The sequence below is a fragment of the Oratosquilla oratoria genome, chromosome 25 (genome assembly GCF_046742065.1).
Source record: "Oratosquilla oratoria isolate Oo_2021 chromosome 25, ASM4674206v1, whole genome shotgun sequence".
Classification (NCBI taxonomy): domain Eukaryota; kingdom Metazoa; phylum Arthropoda; class Malacostraca; order Stomatopoda; family Squillidae; genus Oratosquilla; species Oratosquilla oratoria.
The window spans coordinates 25,459,000-25,475,723 of record NC_134801.1 but is presented as its reverse complement, the minus strand read 5'-3'; the positions used below and the strand labels follow the sequence as shown (position 1 = coordinate 25,475,723).

The 16,724-nt window shown below is 43.4% G+C and overlaps 1 protein-coding gene across 1 annotated transcript in view; it reads left to right on the top strand.

Moving 5' to 3' along the window:
• Positions 1-16,724, top strand: part of LOC143038870 (WD repeat-containing protein 3) — a 100,427-nt gene that overhangs the window by 65,186 nt on the left and 18,517 nt on the right. The window contains exons 12-15 of the mRNA XM_076208522.1: positions 9,754-9,876; positions 14,680-14,784; positions 15,661-15,794; positions 15,905-16,063. Of these exons, the coding sequence (XP_076064637.1) occupies positions 9,754-9,876; positions 14,680-14,784; positions 15,661-15,794; positions 15,905-16,063 (521 nt within the window). The remainder of the gene's footprint in view (positions 1-9,753; positions 9,877-14,679; positions 14,785-15,660; positions 15,795-15,904; positions 16,064-16,724) is intronic.

The following is a 16,724-nucleotide window of genomic DNA, read 5'->3' as shown; positions in this document are numbered from 1 at the left end:
GTTCAAACGTAAAATCGAAAAAACGTAAAACGAATGAACGTAAGTAGAGGAGCGTCTGTACTTCAAAACACACTTATACATTCACATACATATATCTAGGGGTTTTCCCCCCTTACAAGGGAGGTAGCCAAAGTCAAAAGGCATAATTCCACTCCCCCACTCATGTCATCCCACACACTCCACTCACATTCACCACCCTTCCCTCCATCTTATCTTGGCTCCTTCTGGGTGACGGGTCATCCCTGCATCTCACCCACTGCCCTGGGCCAGAAGCAATATAGTAAGACACAGCACATCCACCAGCTTTTTCCAAAATGACATATGAACAAAGACTGTCCAAATTAGAATTACCAACTTTGGAACAAAAAAGGGAAAGAGGAGACTTACTATCTATAGAATTATGAAGGGAATGGAAATCTTAGATAAGAATGACTTATTGAAATGGACAATGGAAAAACAAGAGGACACGAAAAAAAAAAAAAGATTACAGAAGAGATCTGAAAAAAAAAAATAGCTTCCCACACAGAGTGATAGATACTTGGAACAAATTAGACAAAGAAACAGTGTGTGCAAACACTATTCAAGATTTTAAGAAAAAACTTGATGTTGAGAAATACAAAGATGGGTCACCACAAGCATAGCTCCCTTTCCGTACAATACAACTAGGTAAAGACAAGGCCACTATGTTTAATCGGCAACCTCGCGCTCCGTCCTGTCATGTAGAAACATTGAAGATGGGGAGAAATCCTTTTGGGCTATATCAAAATGTCATTCACACTTACCCACTCTCTAACTCCCCATCCCCCCACCTCCCATGCATCACAACATCATCTATACATAACCACTCCACCCACCCCCATCCTCCACCCTCTCCCCTCTTGCCTTAACAGACATCCCCCTCTTTCCCAGTGCCTCTTTTACCCAATCCATTCGTCCTGTCCCAGGTTGCCCTCTCATTCACTGTATCCACCTCTGCCTTTCACACCTCCTTCACTAATCTCCCAAGGCATCCACCCAGTTCTCTCAATCTACAATCCACCTCCACCCTTCCCCCTCCCACCACATGTGCCCCCAAGTATCTAAAGTAGTCCACTTCCTCCAGCCTCTCTCCTTTAATACTCATTTCCAAAATACTGCCATCCTTTCTTGCACATCTCATCACCCTATCCCCACCCAGACCCACCTTCAACCCTCTCCCCGCCCCCCTGCACACCCTCCCAAACTCTGCCACCAATTTTCTCAATCCCTCCTCTGATCCTGCCACAAGCACAGTGTCATCAGCAAACAACAACTGTTCCACCTCCCACCTCTCACCATCCTCTTTAACCATCTCCAATCCCCTGCTCATTATCCTCGCATATACCTCCCACGCCATCCCATCAATATGCATATTGAACAGCCACAGCGACATGATGCATCTCTGGTGAAGTCCCACCTCCATCTCAAACCACTTGCTGTCTCCATTTCCAATTCTAACACAGGCTCCACTACTCTTGTAAGAACTCTTCATTGCCCCTAACAACTCCCTTCTTATCCCACACATCTGCAAAACCTCCCAAAGTGCCCTCCTGTCTACCTGATCATAAGCCTTTTCCAAATTTACAAAGGCCAAAAAAAAAATCCCCACCTCTTGCAAAAGCTATCTCACATATCCATTCCACCACAAAAACATGATCCACACAACCCCTACACTTCCCAAACCCCTCTGTCCCCCTCCCAAGCTTCTCAATCAAAATCCTCCCATAAGCCTTCCCAACTACTTGACAAACTGATTCCTCTGAGACTACCACACTCACATTTGTCCCCTTTTCCCCTGTAAAGTGGAACTATACAGGCACTCCTGTCCTCCATCACTCCACATCCCCCATACACACACCAAACAACCCCACCAGCCAGCCCACCATCACTGCACCTCCCCTTTTCAGACACTCCACACACACACCTATCTAATCCAGATACCTTGCCTACTCTTATCATTTTATTAACAGCTTTCCCTTCATCCTTTCTCACCTCTCCCCCACACCCCTCATTCGCCACCATCTTTTGTCCAGTGCCCCCCACCTTATCCACCCATCCCCTATCCTCCTCTGGGGGAAAAGAATAGTGCCACCAAGTATTTCCACTTGGATCGTAAGAGGCGAGAAGAAAGGGACGGGGATTGGGACTAGACATCCTTCTCCATGTAGCCCCACAGGGGACATTCCTAAACGAAAAAGAAAAGGCATAAGAGGGTCTGGGAGTTTTCGGACCAGCACCCTAAGGTTTGGGTCTTTTAATGTGCGTGGATGTGGTACAGATGAGAGTAAAAGGGAAGAGATAGGTAGTATGTTTGTGAGAAGAAAGATGGATGTGTTGGCTTTGAGTGAAACTAAGTTGAAAGGGAAGGGTGAGTGTAAGTTTGGGAGTGTAAGTGGGAGGTTATCAGGAGTGAAGAGAGGGCGAGGGAGGAAAGGGGTGGCTATTCTAGTAAGTGAAGAGATAGGTAAACGTGTAGTGGAGTGGAAGGAGGTTTCCTCAAGGATAATGTGGATGAAAGTGAAACTGGGAAAGGAGATGTGGGTCTTTGTAAGTGCATATGGGCCTGGCAGTGAGAAGAGTGTAGAAGAAAGGGAGGCCTTTTGGATAGATTTAAATGAGTGCATAGAGGATTTAGGAAGAAATGTCAATGTAATAGTACTGGGAGACCTTAACCCCTTCCATACGGTGCCGCACACGTAGGCGTCATGAGGAGCAAGTGGATTCGCGACGCTGCCATATCGGCGTCTTGATTATATTTATTGTAGTCGCCCCTGTGTTTTTACATTCTCCCAAATGCGCCCTGAATCCCATTCTCTGTGGTTTTCAAAATTCGCGGGTGAAAGAGAGAACGATCGATATAAGCGGCGACTATATTTTATGATGCGAATATTATTACGTTACGTCATACGGCTGGCATTGGCTGCTGCCCGCGAGATTTAAGTCCCGTACTGAAGTGGTTAATGCTAGGGTAGGAAATGGTCCAATTGATGGAGTGGTTGGGAAATGTGGAGTTCCAGGAAAGAATTGTAGTGGAGAGTTGATGGTGGAAATGTGTCTAGAGAGTTGATGATAGCAAATACAGTGTTTCGGAAGAAAGTCAAGCATAAGTACACATGGGAGAGGGTGGTGGAGGGAAGGGTGGTAGATAGAGCGCTAATGGATTATGTAGTGGTAAATAGGATTATGATAGGAAGAGTTAAGGATGTACATGTGCTAAGGGGAGAGGGTGGGGGAATATCAGATAATTTTTTGGTGGAAGGTAAGTTGAGAGTGGAGGATAGATGGAGAAAGAGGAAAGGGACAAAAGGTAGGGAGGTGCTTAGAGTGAACTCTTTGAATGAAAAGGAAAAGGAGAAGGAGTACGAAAAGAAGCTGAAGGAGGAGTGGGAGGGAGTAAAGGATAGAGTAGAGCTGGGTGTGGAGGAGGAATGGGGATGGTTCAAGGAGGGAGTCATAAAGTGTGCAAAGATGGTGTGTCGAACAAGAAGGACAGGGGGAAATAGAAGAAAGGGGTGAATGGTGGGATGAGGGAACAAAGAAGGTTGTAGAAGAGAAGAAGCGAGCTTTCACAGATTTGTTACAAAATAGGACGAGGGATATGAGAGATACAAAGAAAAGAAAAGAGAAGTAAAGCAAAAGGTAAATGATGCAAAGAGGAGAGCAGATGTGAAATGGGGTAAGAGTATGACAGAAAATTTTGAAAGTAATAAAAAGATGTTTTGGAAAGAAATTAAGAGAGGAAGAGGAGGCGAATCAAGTAGAGAAGAAAAGGTAAAAGGTGCAGATGGAGAGATGATAATGGAAGAGAAGGCAGTAAGGGGAAGATGGGCAGAATATTTTAGGGAGTTGCTAAATGTGAAGGAGGATAGGGAGGGAAAGATAGCTGCAGTGGGAAATGCTAAGAAAATGAGAGTGGTGAGTGAGGAGAATGGAGGAGAAATAAGGAAGGATGAGGTAAAGGCAGTTGTTAAGATGTGAAAGCAGGTAAGGCACCTGGTCTGGATGGATGCCATGCAGAATGTCTGAAAAAGGGAGGTACAGTGATGGTGGACTGGTTGGTGAGGTTATTTAATGTTTGCTGGAGAGAGGGTAGAGTCCCGGAGGACTGGAGGAATGCCTGTAAAGTTCCTCTTTACAAGGGAAAAGGGGACAAGTGTGAATGTAGTAGTTTCAGAGGGATTAGCTTGTAAAGTGTAGTTGGGAAGGCTTATGGGAGGATCTTGATTGAGAGGATTAGGAGAGGAACAGAAGGAGTAATTGGTGAGGAACAGTGTGGATCTAGGACTGGTAGAGGTTGTGTAGATCAGATCTTTGTGGTAAGACAGATATGTGAGAAAGCTATAGGAAAGGGGAAGGATGTTTTTTGGGCTTTTATGGATCTGGAAAAGGCTTATGATAGGGTAGACAGAAAGGCACTCTGGGAGGTTATGCAGATATATGGGATAGGAGGAAAGCTGGGAGCTGTCAAGAGTTTTTATGAGAGTAGTAGAGCTTGTGTCAGGATTGGAAATGGAGAGAGTGAGTGGTTCGAGGTAAAGGTGGGACTTTGTCAAGGATGCGTTATGTCGCCCTGGCTGTTCAACTTATACATGGATGGGGTAGTGTGAGAGGTAAATGCAAGGGTAGTGGGCAAGGGATTGGAGATGGTTAAAGAAAATGGAGAAAAGTGGGAGGTGAGCCAGCTGTTGTTTGCAGACGACACTGCGCTTGTGGCAGGATCAGAGGAGGGATTGAGGAAGTTGGTGACAGAGTTTGGGAGAGTATGTGATAGAAGAAAGCTAAAGATAAGTGTGGGTAAAAGTAAGGTGATGAGATGTACAAGGGGTGTAAGTGGCAGTAGACTGGAAGTGAGCATTAAGGGAGATCGACTGGAGGAAGTGGATAGTTTTAGATACTTGGGTGTAAATGTGGCAGGAAAAGGTGGAGTGAAGGTGGAGGTAGAATGTAGATTGAGAGAAGCGAGTAAATGCCTTGGTGGATTAAAGAGTGTAATGAGGAATAGACATTTGGGAATGGATGCTAAGAGGAGACTGTATGAAGGAGTGATTGTGCCAACAGCACTGTATGGAGGCAGAAACATGGAACATAAGAGAAGAGAGAAGGAGTTTGAATGTGTTTGAGATGAGGTTTCTGAGAAGTATGATGGGGGTTACTAGGCTAGATAGAGTGAGAAATGAGGAGATGAGGAGGAGAACTGGGGTGGAAAAGGAGCTGGGAGATAGAGTTGATGAAAGAATATTAGGATGGTTTGGACACATGGAAAGAATGAGTGAAGAAAGACTAGTAAAAGAGGTATGGAAGGCAGATGTGGAGGGAGTGAGCATGAGGGGACGTCCTAGGATGAGGTGGATGGATGGGGTGAAGGGTGCTTTGGGAAAGAGGGGAATGTCTGTTGAGGAAGGATGGGAGAGGACAGAAGACGGGTGAATGGAGAATGGTTGTATATGGATGATGATGTGATTGCATGAGGTGGAATGGGCGGGGGGATGGGGGGTGAGGTAGTATGTGTGAACAAAATTTGACGCAGCCCGAAGGGATTTCTCCCTGTCTTCTCCTTTTATACAATGGGGGGATGGAGAGGGGGGGGTCGCCGATTTAATGAAGCGGCCTTGCTGTGGATGTGCTGTGTCTTGCGACACTGCTTGTGACCCAGGGCAGTGGACAAGGTGCAGGGATGACCCATCATCAAGGAGGTGCTCGGATAAGAGGGAAGGTGGAAGGGTGTGGAGTGTATTCAGGGATGGAATGGGTGGAAATGATTTTATGCCTTTTCCTTTTTGGCTACCTCCCTTGTAAGGGGGAAGGGGCCTTGGTATATGTATGTATGTATAAAATACTCTGCCCATCTTCCTCATACTCCCGCATCTTTTATTATCATCTCTCTATCAGGACCTTTTACCTTTTCTTCTGTACTTGATTAGCCACCCCTTCCTCTCTTAATTTCCTTCCAAAACATCTTTTTATTACTTTCAAAAATTTCTGTCATACTCTTCCCCCATTTTACATCTGCTCTCCTTTTTGCCTCCTGTATCTTATATTATCTTAACCCTGTCTGGGGTATTGGCTTCATGTTTATCTAGCTAAGTAGCATGCAGCTGATACTTTAGGGTCTATATGGGGTGCCCCTATGTAACAGAGCCACACATCATTTTGTCTGTTTATGCTGTCCACCCACCCCCTTGATACTGTCCTGTAATATTTCTCTAGATATTCATTTCCTTTTTTTGCCTAACCCTGTGGTGTAGTAAAAGAATACTGCCACCAAGTCTTCCTCCTTGGGTTGTAGGTGACAAAAAACAGGATGGGGATAGGACTAGGCATCCTTCTCCCTGTAGCCCCAAAGGAGACATTTTTAAGAAGTAAAGGCATAAAAGGGTCTAGGAGTTTTCCAACCAGTACCCTAAGGTTTGGATCTTTTAATGTGCGTGGATGTGGTACAGATGAGAATAAAAGGAAAGAGATAGGCAGTATGTTTGTTAGAAGAAAGATGATGTGTTGGCATCGAGTGAAACTTTAAGTTGAGAGGAAGGGGAGAGTGTGAGTTTGGGAGTGTAGTTGGGAGGATCTAAGGAGTGAAGAGAGGAAAAGGGAGAGAAGGGGTGGCTATACTAGTAAATGAAGAGATATGTGAGCATGTATTGGAGTGGAACCAGGTTTCTTCAAGATTAATGTGGATGAAGGCGAAACTGGGAAGGGAAATGTGGGTTTTTGTAAGTGCTAATGGGCCTGATAGTGAAAAGAGTTTAGAGGAAAGGGAGGCTTTTTGGATGGATTTAAATGAGTGCATAAAGGGTTTAGGGAGAAATGTCAATGTAGTGGTAGGGTAGGAAATGAACCAATAGATGGAGTGGTTGAGAAATGTGGAGTTCCAGGAAAAATTTGCAGTGTAGAGTTGATGGTGATGTGTCTAGAGAGTTGATGATAGCAAATACAGTGTTTAGGAAGAAAGTCAAACATAAGTACACATGGAGAGGGTGGTGGATGGAAGGGTGGTGGATAGAGCATTAATGGACTATATAGTGGTAACCAGGAGTATAGTAGGAAGAGTTAAGGACATACATGTTCCAAGGGAGGGGGAGAGAGTGGGTATCAGATCATATTTTGGTGGAAGGTAAGTTGAGAGTGGAGGATAGATGGAGAAAGAGGAAAAGGACAGAAGGTAGGGACGTGCTTAAAGTGAACTGCTTAAATGAGAAAGAAAAGGACAAGGAGTTCAAGAAGTTGAGAGAGGAGTGGGAGGGAGTAAAGGACAGAGTAGAACTAGGAGTGGAGGAGGAGTGGGGATGGTTCAAGAAGGGAGTCACAAAGTGTGCAAAGATGGTGTGTGGAACAAGGAGGATGGGAGGAAATAGAAGGAAGGGTAGTGAGTGGTGGGATGATTGGTTACAAAATAGGATGAGGGAATCATATTAGAGGTACAAAGAAAAGAGAAGAGAAGTAAAGCATAAAATAAAGGAGGCAGAGAGGAGAGCAGATGTGAAATAGGGTAAGAGTGTGACAGAAAATTTTGAAAGTAATAAAAAGATGTTTTGGAAAGAAATTAAGAGAGGAAGAGGAGGCAAATCAAATAGAGAAGAAAAGGTAAAAGGTGCATATGGAGAGATGATAATGGAAGAGAAGGCAGTAAGAGGAAGATGGGCATAGTATTTTAGGGAGTTGCTAAATGTGAAGGAGGATAGGGAGGGAAAGGTAGTTGCTGTGGGAAGCGCTGAGAAAATGACTGTGATAAGTGAGGAAAATGGAGAAGAAATAAAGAGAGATGAAGTAAAGGCAGCTGTTAAGATGATGAGAGCAGATAAGGCATCTGGGTTAGATGGATGTCATGCAGAATGTCTGAAAAAAGGAGGTATGGTGATGTTGGACTGGATTGTGAGGTTATTTACAAAGGATTACAAAGGTGGAACATGCTGACAGGAGACCTTTTGGTCCATATATAGGTCGGATGTTTAAGAGAGGGCAGAATGCCAGAAGACTGGAAGAGTGCCTGTATAGTTCCACTTTACAAGGGAAAAGGTGACAAGTTTGAGTGTAGTAGTTTCAGACGGTTCGGTTTGTTAAGTGTAGTTGGGAAGGCTTATGGGAGGGTTTTGATTGAGAGGATTAGGAGAGGAACAGAGGGAGTAATTGGTGAGGAATAATGTGGATTTAGGACAGGTAGAGGTTGCGTAGATCAAATTTTTGTGGTAAGACAGATATGTGAGAAAGCTGTAGGAAAAGGTAAGGATGTTTTTTTGGCTTTTATGGATCTGAAAAAGGCTTATGACAAGGTAGACAGGAAAGTACTGTGGGTGGTATTGCAGATATATGGGATGGGAGAAAAACTTTTAAGAGCAGTCAAGAGTTTTTACAAGAGTAGCACAGCTTGTTAGGATTAGAAATGGAGAGAGTGAGTGGTTTGAGGTAAAGGTGGGACTTTGTCAGGGATGTGCTATGTCACCCTGGCTGTTCAACTTATACATGGATGGGGTGGTGCGAGAGGTAAATGCAAGGATGGTGGGTCAGGGATTGGAGATGATTAAAGAAAATGGAGAAAAGTGGGAGGTGAGCCAGCTGTTGTTTGCGGACGACACTGCGCTTGTAGCAGGATCAGAGGAGGAATTGAGGAAGTTAGTGACAGGGTTTGGGAAAGTGTGTGAAAGGAAGTTGAAGATAAATATGGGTAAAAGTAAGGTGATGAGATGTACAAGGGGTGAAAGTGGCAGCAGAATGGAAGTGAGTATTAAGGGAGAGAGACTGGAGGAAATGGATAGTTTTAGATACTTGGGTGCAAAAGTGGCAGGAAAGAGAGGAGTGGAGGTGGAGGTAGAATGTAGATTGAGAGAAGTGAATAAATGCCTTGGTGGATTAAAAAGTGAAATGAGGAATAGACATTTGGGAATGGATGCTAAGAGGAGATTGTATGAAGGAGTGGTTGTGCTAACAGCACTGTATTGGGCAGAAACATGGAACATAAGAGAGGAAGAGAGAAGGAGTTTGAATGTATTTGAGATGAGGTGTCTGAGAAGTATGATAGGGGTTACTAGGCTAGATAGAGTGAGAAATGAGGAGGTGAGGAGGAGAACAGGGGTGGTAAGGGAGTTGGGAGATAGGGTGGATGAAAGAGTATTGGGATGGTTTGGACACATGGAAAGAATGAGTGAAGAAGTACTAGTAAAAGAGGTGTTGAAGGCAGAGGTGGAAGGAGTGAACATGAGGGGTTGCCATAGAATGAGATGGATGGATGGGGGTAAAAGGGGCATTGGGAAAGTGGGGAATGTCTGTTGAGGAAAAACGGGAAAGGAAAGAAGATAGGGGTGAATGGAGAAGAAGGGTTGTGTATGGATGATGCTGTGATACATGAGGGGGAGTGGGTGGGGGATAGGTGGTGAGAGAATATGTGTGAGAAATGAATTGACACTGCCCGAAGGGATTTTTCCCCCATCTTCTCCTTTTCTGCATGAGGGGTTGGAGAGGGGTGGTTGCTGATTAATGAAGCAGCCTTGCTGTGGATGTGATGTGTCATGTGACACTGCTTCTGACCCAGGGCAGTGGACAAGATGCAGGGATGACCTGTCATCCAGGAGGTGCCAAGATAAGAGGGAAGGAAGAGGGTAGAAGGGAGTGGAATATGTTGGGGATGGAATGGGGGGAGTGGATTTTATGCCTTTTTTTTGGGGGGGGGGGGCTACCTCGCTTGTAAGAGAAAAAGCCTTTGGTATATTATATATGTATGTATTTATCTTTTTATATCCATAGCGAGGATTTGTCTCTGGTGGAAGTGACCGCATGGTAAAGCTGTGGAAATTTGAGCTTGTACGAAATGAAGAATCTGGTTCAGGCAAGAGGCTCAGTTTTATTCAAGAAAATAGAGCTCTGAAGGTAAGAATTATAGCATATCCCCAAATTATCAGGACACATGATTAGAAGCTAATTTTTGCTTTGAATGAAGGCTACAAAATAATCTATAAGACCAAACACCAATGAATTATTGTTATTATTATTTCATTTTATTTATTTTTTATTATGTATTTATTTATTTTTATTTATTTATTTATTTATTTTTACACTGTTGTAAATGTTTGGAACAAACTACCTATTCATGTTATAAGTTCAAATACAATTGACACTTAAATGCTTAGATGAAATGAAAATCAACTACAATCTAACTTATTTCTCTGCATTGTGAGTTCATACACTTCAATTAAGTCAATAGTTCTTAACCATTTCCACTGTTCACACTCACTTTCAATTAATGTGTAAGCACAGCCCTCTCCTTTGTGTTCCTTTGTACCTGGCTTGCCCTATGAATGAAGGGGTATTTATATTTAGATTTCAGTGCCAGTATCTAATATTTACATCTATGGAGACTACATCGTACTGAAGGGATGGATTCATAGAGGTAGTCAAGGAGAGATTTAATGAGTGTAGCACAGTTGAGGGATAATAGAAATTAAAAGTGATTTTAATTGTACAGAAGTATTGACTAAACAATTATATGCAGACTTTGCTGGAATGCATCTATGGAGCAGAGCCATATATGATTTATTTATTCCCTCTGTCTGATTGTATGTCTGTCTGTCTCTATTACTTCTTTCCCTTGACCACTTCTAAGTCTCCACCACTTTTGTTATGATGGGGTGGAGGAAGACGCCACCACATTGTTTCCGTAAATGTTATAGAAGGTGAATAATTGTGTTGGAGTAAGGGACTTAGGTACCTCCCTTTCTTAACTTTTATCATGTGAAGAGTTTTGGCGAACGATAGTCTGAGAGGGAAGAACAACAGCTAGAACTCACTCTACTCCGAGACTTCAGCTAGTGAACTCATTTGCTGCTGAGACACCAGCTAGCGAATACCTCTTCCTAAGTTTATTACTCCCTGTGAAGTTTATATCTTTGAACAGTGACAAGTGATTGTGTTTGTGTTTTTGTAATTGTATACGTATAGTGCTATACAGTTACAGGTATAAGATAAAGTGTAGTGTTCTAGTAATTTAGAATCAAAACAGTAGTCTGTTACTGTACTCCAAAGGTAGGAGTACAGTATAAGGTAAGCAGAGTAAGCTTCGTGTATTTAGTTTATTCAGTGACTGCTTTTATTTTCTTTTGTGAATATGAAGGGGCATCCTAGGATGAGATGGATGGATGGGGTGAAAGGGGCATTACAAAAGAGAGGAATGTCTGTTGAGGAAGGACGGAAGAGGACAGAAGATAGGGGTGAATGGAGAAAGGTTTTGTATGGATGATGCTGTGATGCATGAGGGGGAGTGGGTGGGGGATGGAGGGTGAGGAAGTATGTATGAGAATTTTTTTTAATACAGCCCGAAGGGATTTCTCCCCATCTTCTCCTTTTCTGCCTGAGGGGACGGAGAGGGGGGGTTGCCAAATTTATGAAGCAGCCCTGCTGTGGATGTGCTGTGTCTTGCGACACTGCTTCTGACCCAGGGCAGTGGACAGGATGAAGGGATGACCCATCATCCATGAGGTGCCAAGATAAGAGGGAGGGGAGTGGAATATGTAGGGAATGGAATGGTTGGGAGTGGTTTCTATGCCTTTTTCTTTTTGGCTACCCCCTATGTAAGGGGGGAAAAGCCGTTGACATATGTATGGTATATATTTTCTCTTTGCCATTTCTATTGCTGAAGGAGGAGCAAAATGGCATGTGAAGGTTGTGTGAACCTGGAGGACCGTCTCAGGAAGTGTGATGAGGAAATTCGTCTTCTCAAGAGTGCGATCTGTGAGAAGAGTGAATCCTCCCCACAGCCCAAAGAGTGTTCCACCTCTTCTACTTCTGCCACTGCCATGAGCGAGTGGTGCTCCGTGGGGTCCCATATATCTGCAATACCTCCCACAGTGCCTTCATGTCTATCCTGTCATAAGCCTTTTCCAGATCCATAAAAGCCCAAAAAACATCCTTTCCTTTTCTTATAGCTTTCTCACATATCTGTCTTACCACAAAAATCTGATCTATGCAACCTCTACCTGTCCTAAACTCACACTGTTCCTCATCAATTACTCCTTCTGTTCCTCTTCAAATCCTGTCAGTCAAAACCCTCCCATAAGCCTTCCCAACTACACTTAACAAGCTAATCCCTCTGAAACTACTACACTCACACTTGCCCCTTTTTTCTTGTAAAGTGGAACTATACAGGCAGTCCTCCAGCACTCAACCTTCTTTTAGATAAACATTAAAAACCTCACCAGCCAGTCCACAATCACTGTACCTCCCTTTTTTGGACACTCCATATGAGTCCCATCTAACCCAGGTGCCTTACTTCTCAGGGCTTCCCACTGCAACTACCTTTCCCTCCCCATCCTATTCCACATTTAGCCACTTCCTGAAATACTCTGCCCATCTTCCTCTTACTGACGTCTCTTCCATTATTATCTCTCCAGCTGCACCTTTTACCTTTTCTTCTCTACTTGATTCACCTCCCCTTCCTCTCTTAATTTCTTTCCAAAACATCTTTTTATTACTTTCAAAATTTTGTCATACTCTTACCCCATTTAATAATAATAATGCATACATACATATGCATATACCAATGGCTTTTTGCCCCTTACAAGGGAGGTAGCCAAAAAAACAAAGGCATAAAATTGACTCCCACTCATTCCATCCCCACATACTTCACTCCCATTCATCCCTTTCCATCCCTCTTATCTTGGCTCCTCCTGGATGACGGATCATCCCTGCATCTCGCCCACTGCTCTGGGTCAGAAGCAATGTAGAAAAACAGCATATTCACAGCAAGGCCGCTCAATTTATTCAGGGACCCCTCCTCTCCATCCCCTAATGCAGAAAAAGAGAAGATGGGGAGAAATCCCTTTGTGCTGTCAAAATATCATTCATACATATTTCCCAATCCCCTCCACCTCCACCCACTCCCTTCCATGCATCATAGTATCATCCATACACAACTATTCTCCACTCACCTCCATCTTCTGTTCTCTCCTGTCCTTCCTCAACAGACATTCCCCTCTTTCCTAATGCCCCTTTTATCCCATCCAGGATCAGAGGGATTAAGGATGTTAGTGATAGAATTTGGGAAGGTGTGCAAAAAGAGGAAGTTGAAGATAAATGTGGGTAAAAGTAAGGTGATGAGATGTACAAGGGGAGAAAGTGCCAGCAGACTGGAAGTGAATATTAAGGGAGAGAGACTGGAGGAAGTGGATAGCTTTAGATATTTGGGTGTAAATGTTGCAGGGAAGGGAGGAGTGGGGGTGGAGGCAGAGTGTAGATTTAGAGAAGCAAGTAAATGTCTTGGGGGATTAAAAAGTTTAATGAGAAACAGACATTTGGGAATGGATGCTAAGAGGAGATTATATGAAGGAGTGATTGTGCTGACAGCACTGTATGGAGCAGAAAACATGGAACATAAGAGAGGAAGAGTTTAACCACTTCCATACGGTGACGCCTACGTAGGTGGCATGAGGAGCAAGTGGGTACTCGATGATGCCGACGTCGGCATCTTGATTATATTTATTGTATTCGTACCTACGTAATTTCCATTCTCTCTAAACTGGCTTCATCAATTTTCTATGGTTATCAAAATACACGGGTGGAAGAGAACGAACGATTGAGCACTGACTTTATTTTTTATAATGCGATTATTATGACGCAACATCGCATGTCGGGCAGCTAATGCTGCCAGACGTGCGATGTGCCCTGGAGTGAAGAGGTTAAATGTGTATGAGATGAGGTGCCTGAGAAGGATGTTAAGGGTTACTAGGCTGGATAGAGTGAGAAATGAGGAGGTGAGGAGAGGAGCGGAGGTGAAAAGGGAGTTGGGAGATAGAGTTGATGAAAGAGTATTGGGAGTGGTTTGGGCACATGGAAAGAATGAGCGAAGAAAGATTAGTAAAAGAGGTGTGGAAGGCAGAGGTGGAGGAAGTGAATATGGGAGGCAACCAAGGATGAGATGGATGGATGGGGTAAAAGGGGCATTAGGGAAGAGGGGAATATCTGTTGAGGAAGGAAGGGAGAAGACAAAAGATAGGTGGTGAGTGAAGAATGGTTGTGTATGGATGATGCTGTGATGCACGGAATGGGGTGGGTGGCATAAAGGGGGTGGGGGAGTATGTGTGAATGTTATTTTGATGCAGCCCAAAGGGATTTCTCCCTGTTTTCTCTTTTTCTGCATGAGGGGACAGGGGGGTCACCGATTTAATGAAGCATTCTTGCTGTGGATGTGCTGTCTTGCTGCAGTGCTTCTAAACCAGGGCAGTGGACAAGATGCAGGGATGACTCATCATCCAGGAGGAGCCAAGATAATAGGGAGGGAGGGTTGGTGAATGGGAGTGGAGTATGTGGGTGTGAAATGGGAGGGAGTTGATTTTATGCCTTTGATTTTGGCTACCTCCCTTGTAAGGGGAAATAGCCCTTGGTATATGTATTATTATGAAGCAGCCTTGCTGTGGATATGCTGTGTTGTTGCTTTGCTTCTGACCCAGGGCAGTGGACAAGATGCAGGGATGACCTGTCATCCAGAAAGAGCCAAGAAAAAAAGGAGGGAGGGGTGTTGAATGGGAGTGGAGGATTTTGGGATGAAATGGGTGGGAGTGGATTCATGCTTTTGACTTTGGCAACCTTCCTTGTAAGGGGGAAAAAGCCCTTGGTATATGTATGCATGTATTATTATTATTTATTTGTTTTTATTTATTTTTTCTTCTTTTGTTATCATAGGTGGCTGATCAGGTGACGTGTGTACGGTGCTCCAACAATGGAAAATTTGTAGCTGTGGCCACTTTAGACCTAAAAGAAACTCTATACTTCATGGATACTCTAAAGGTAACCTTTACTTTTATTTTAGTCAGGGGTGAATAGTAAGATAAGCAGTCTAATTTTGTATATGAAATGTTAGATTGTGTTTCACAATCAGGCTCTTGCCTTAGGTCTCCTGCAGGAGACCTGTGCTCCCTAAGTAGCCATGACCATTAGCTCCTCTGTTAACATTCTCATAGTAAGATTTAGACACAAGCCCCTTCAGAAAAAAAAGACTCATCTAATAAGAAACTCACTGGTCACCACTCTGATGTCCATCTCTCTCATCAAGGTCCACATTGCCATGCCCGAATCTTGCTGTACCTATTTTTGCAGCTTCTAGATGAATTTCGTTATACAGACAGAGTCAGAACATCTGCTATGATCCTCCCACATCTCCGTCTCGATTCTCTAGCTTACATCTCACAGTCTTCATGGGATTCAAGGAGCACTGAGCTGCTGCTAAGATTTCTGAATTTTTGAATCCGGCACAAATCATGATGATGCAGGTCACTCTCTTTCAATATTCTGATGCTTTCCAGTCATCCGTGCATTACTATCTTAATTTTTTATCCTTTCTTTTTCATTTTTTACTTTGATTAGTTCCTTTTTTTTAAGTCACTTACCTCTATTTCTGCATTTTCTTTTTTTTAATTCACTTACCTCTTTATACATTGCAAGGTATTCACTCTTTAGACCTATAATTTCTTTGTTTAACTCCATAATCTCTTGCTTCCATGAAATATTTTTATAACTCATCTCCCTTTCTAATTCTATAATTTCACTCAGTCTTCTATCATCTCATGCAAAGCTGGAAAACCAAAATAACTTTCCTCTTCGTACCTTTGATTTTGTTGTGGAGTCTCAATATTACAACTTTTCTGTTTATGTATTCATTTTCAGCTCTGCCATGAATTGTATGGTAAAAGTATGCCAGCAACCTGCATGGACTTTACTTGTGATTCTACAATGATTGTGACGGGAAGTAAGGATTCTTGTATTCGTATCTTTGGGACGGACTTTGGAGACCAGAGAAGGTGAAGTTATAATATTTTAAGGGTTCTTAGAAGTAGTTCACATACATGACATTACTACTTGAAAAAGAAAAATTGTAGCATGTTTAATATGAATTATTTCTCTCTGCCAGACTTTTTAAGAATGCTCATCAGGGGGGAGTGACAGATGTGCGTTTTGTTCCCAAGACTCATCAGTTTTTCTCTTGTGGACATGATGGAACTGTCAAGCAGTGGGATGGAGACAATTTTGAGCGTATCCTGACTTTACAGGGTCATAGAGGGATTGTCAGGTAATGAGTGACACAACTGATCATTGTATGAAGTTTAGTTTATGTATGTCTTTACCTATTTTGTCTACAGGAGACTGTATGAAGGAGTGATTGTCCCAACAGCACTGTATGGGGCAGAAACATGGAACATAAGAGAAGAGAGAAGGAGTTTGAATGTGTTTGAGATGAGGTGTCTGAGAAGTATGATGGGGGTTACTAGGCTAGATAGAGTGAGAAATGAGGAGGTGAGGAGGAGAACAGGGGTGGAAAAGGAGCTGGGAGATAGGGTTGATGAAAGAATATTAGGATGGTTTGGACACATGGAAAGAATGAGTGAAGAAAGACTAGTAAAAGAGGTATGGAAGGCAGATGTGGAGGGAGTGAACATGAGGGGACGTCCTAGGATGAGGTGGATGGATGGGGTGAAGGGGGCTTTGGGGAAGAGGGGAATGTCTGTTGAGGAAGGATGGGAGAGGACAGAAGACAGGAGTGAATGGAGAATGGTTGTATATGGATGATGTGATTCCATGAGGTGGGGGGTGAGGTAGTATGTGTGAGCAAATTTTGACGCAGCCCGAAGGGATTTCTCCCCATCCTCTTCTTTTATGCAATGGGGGGACGGAGAGGGGGGGTCGCCGATTTAATGAAGCGTCCTTGCTGTGGATGTGCTGTTTCTGACCCA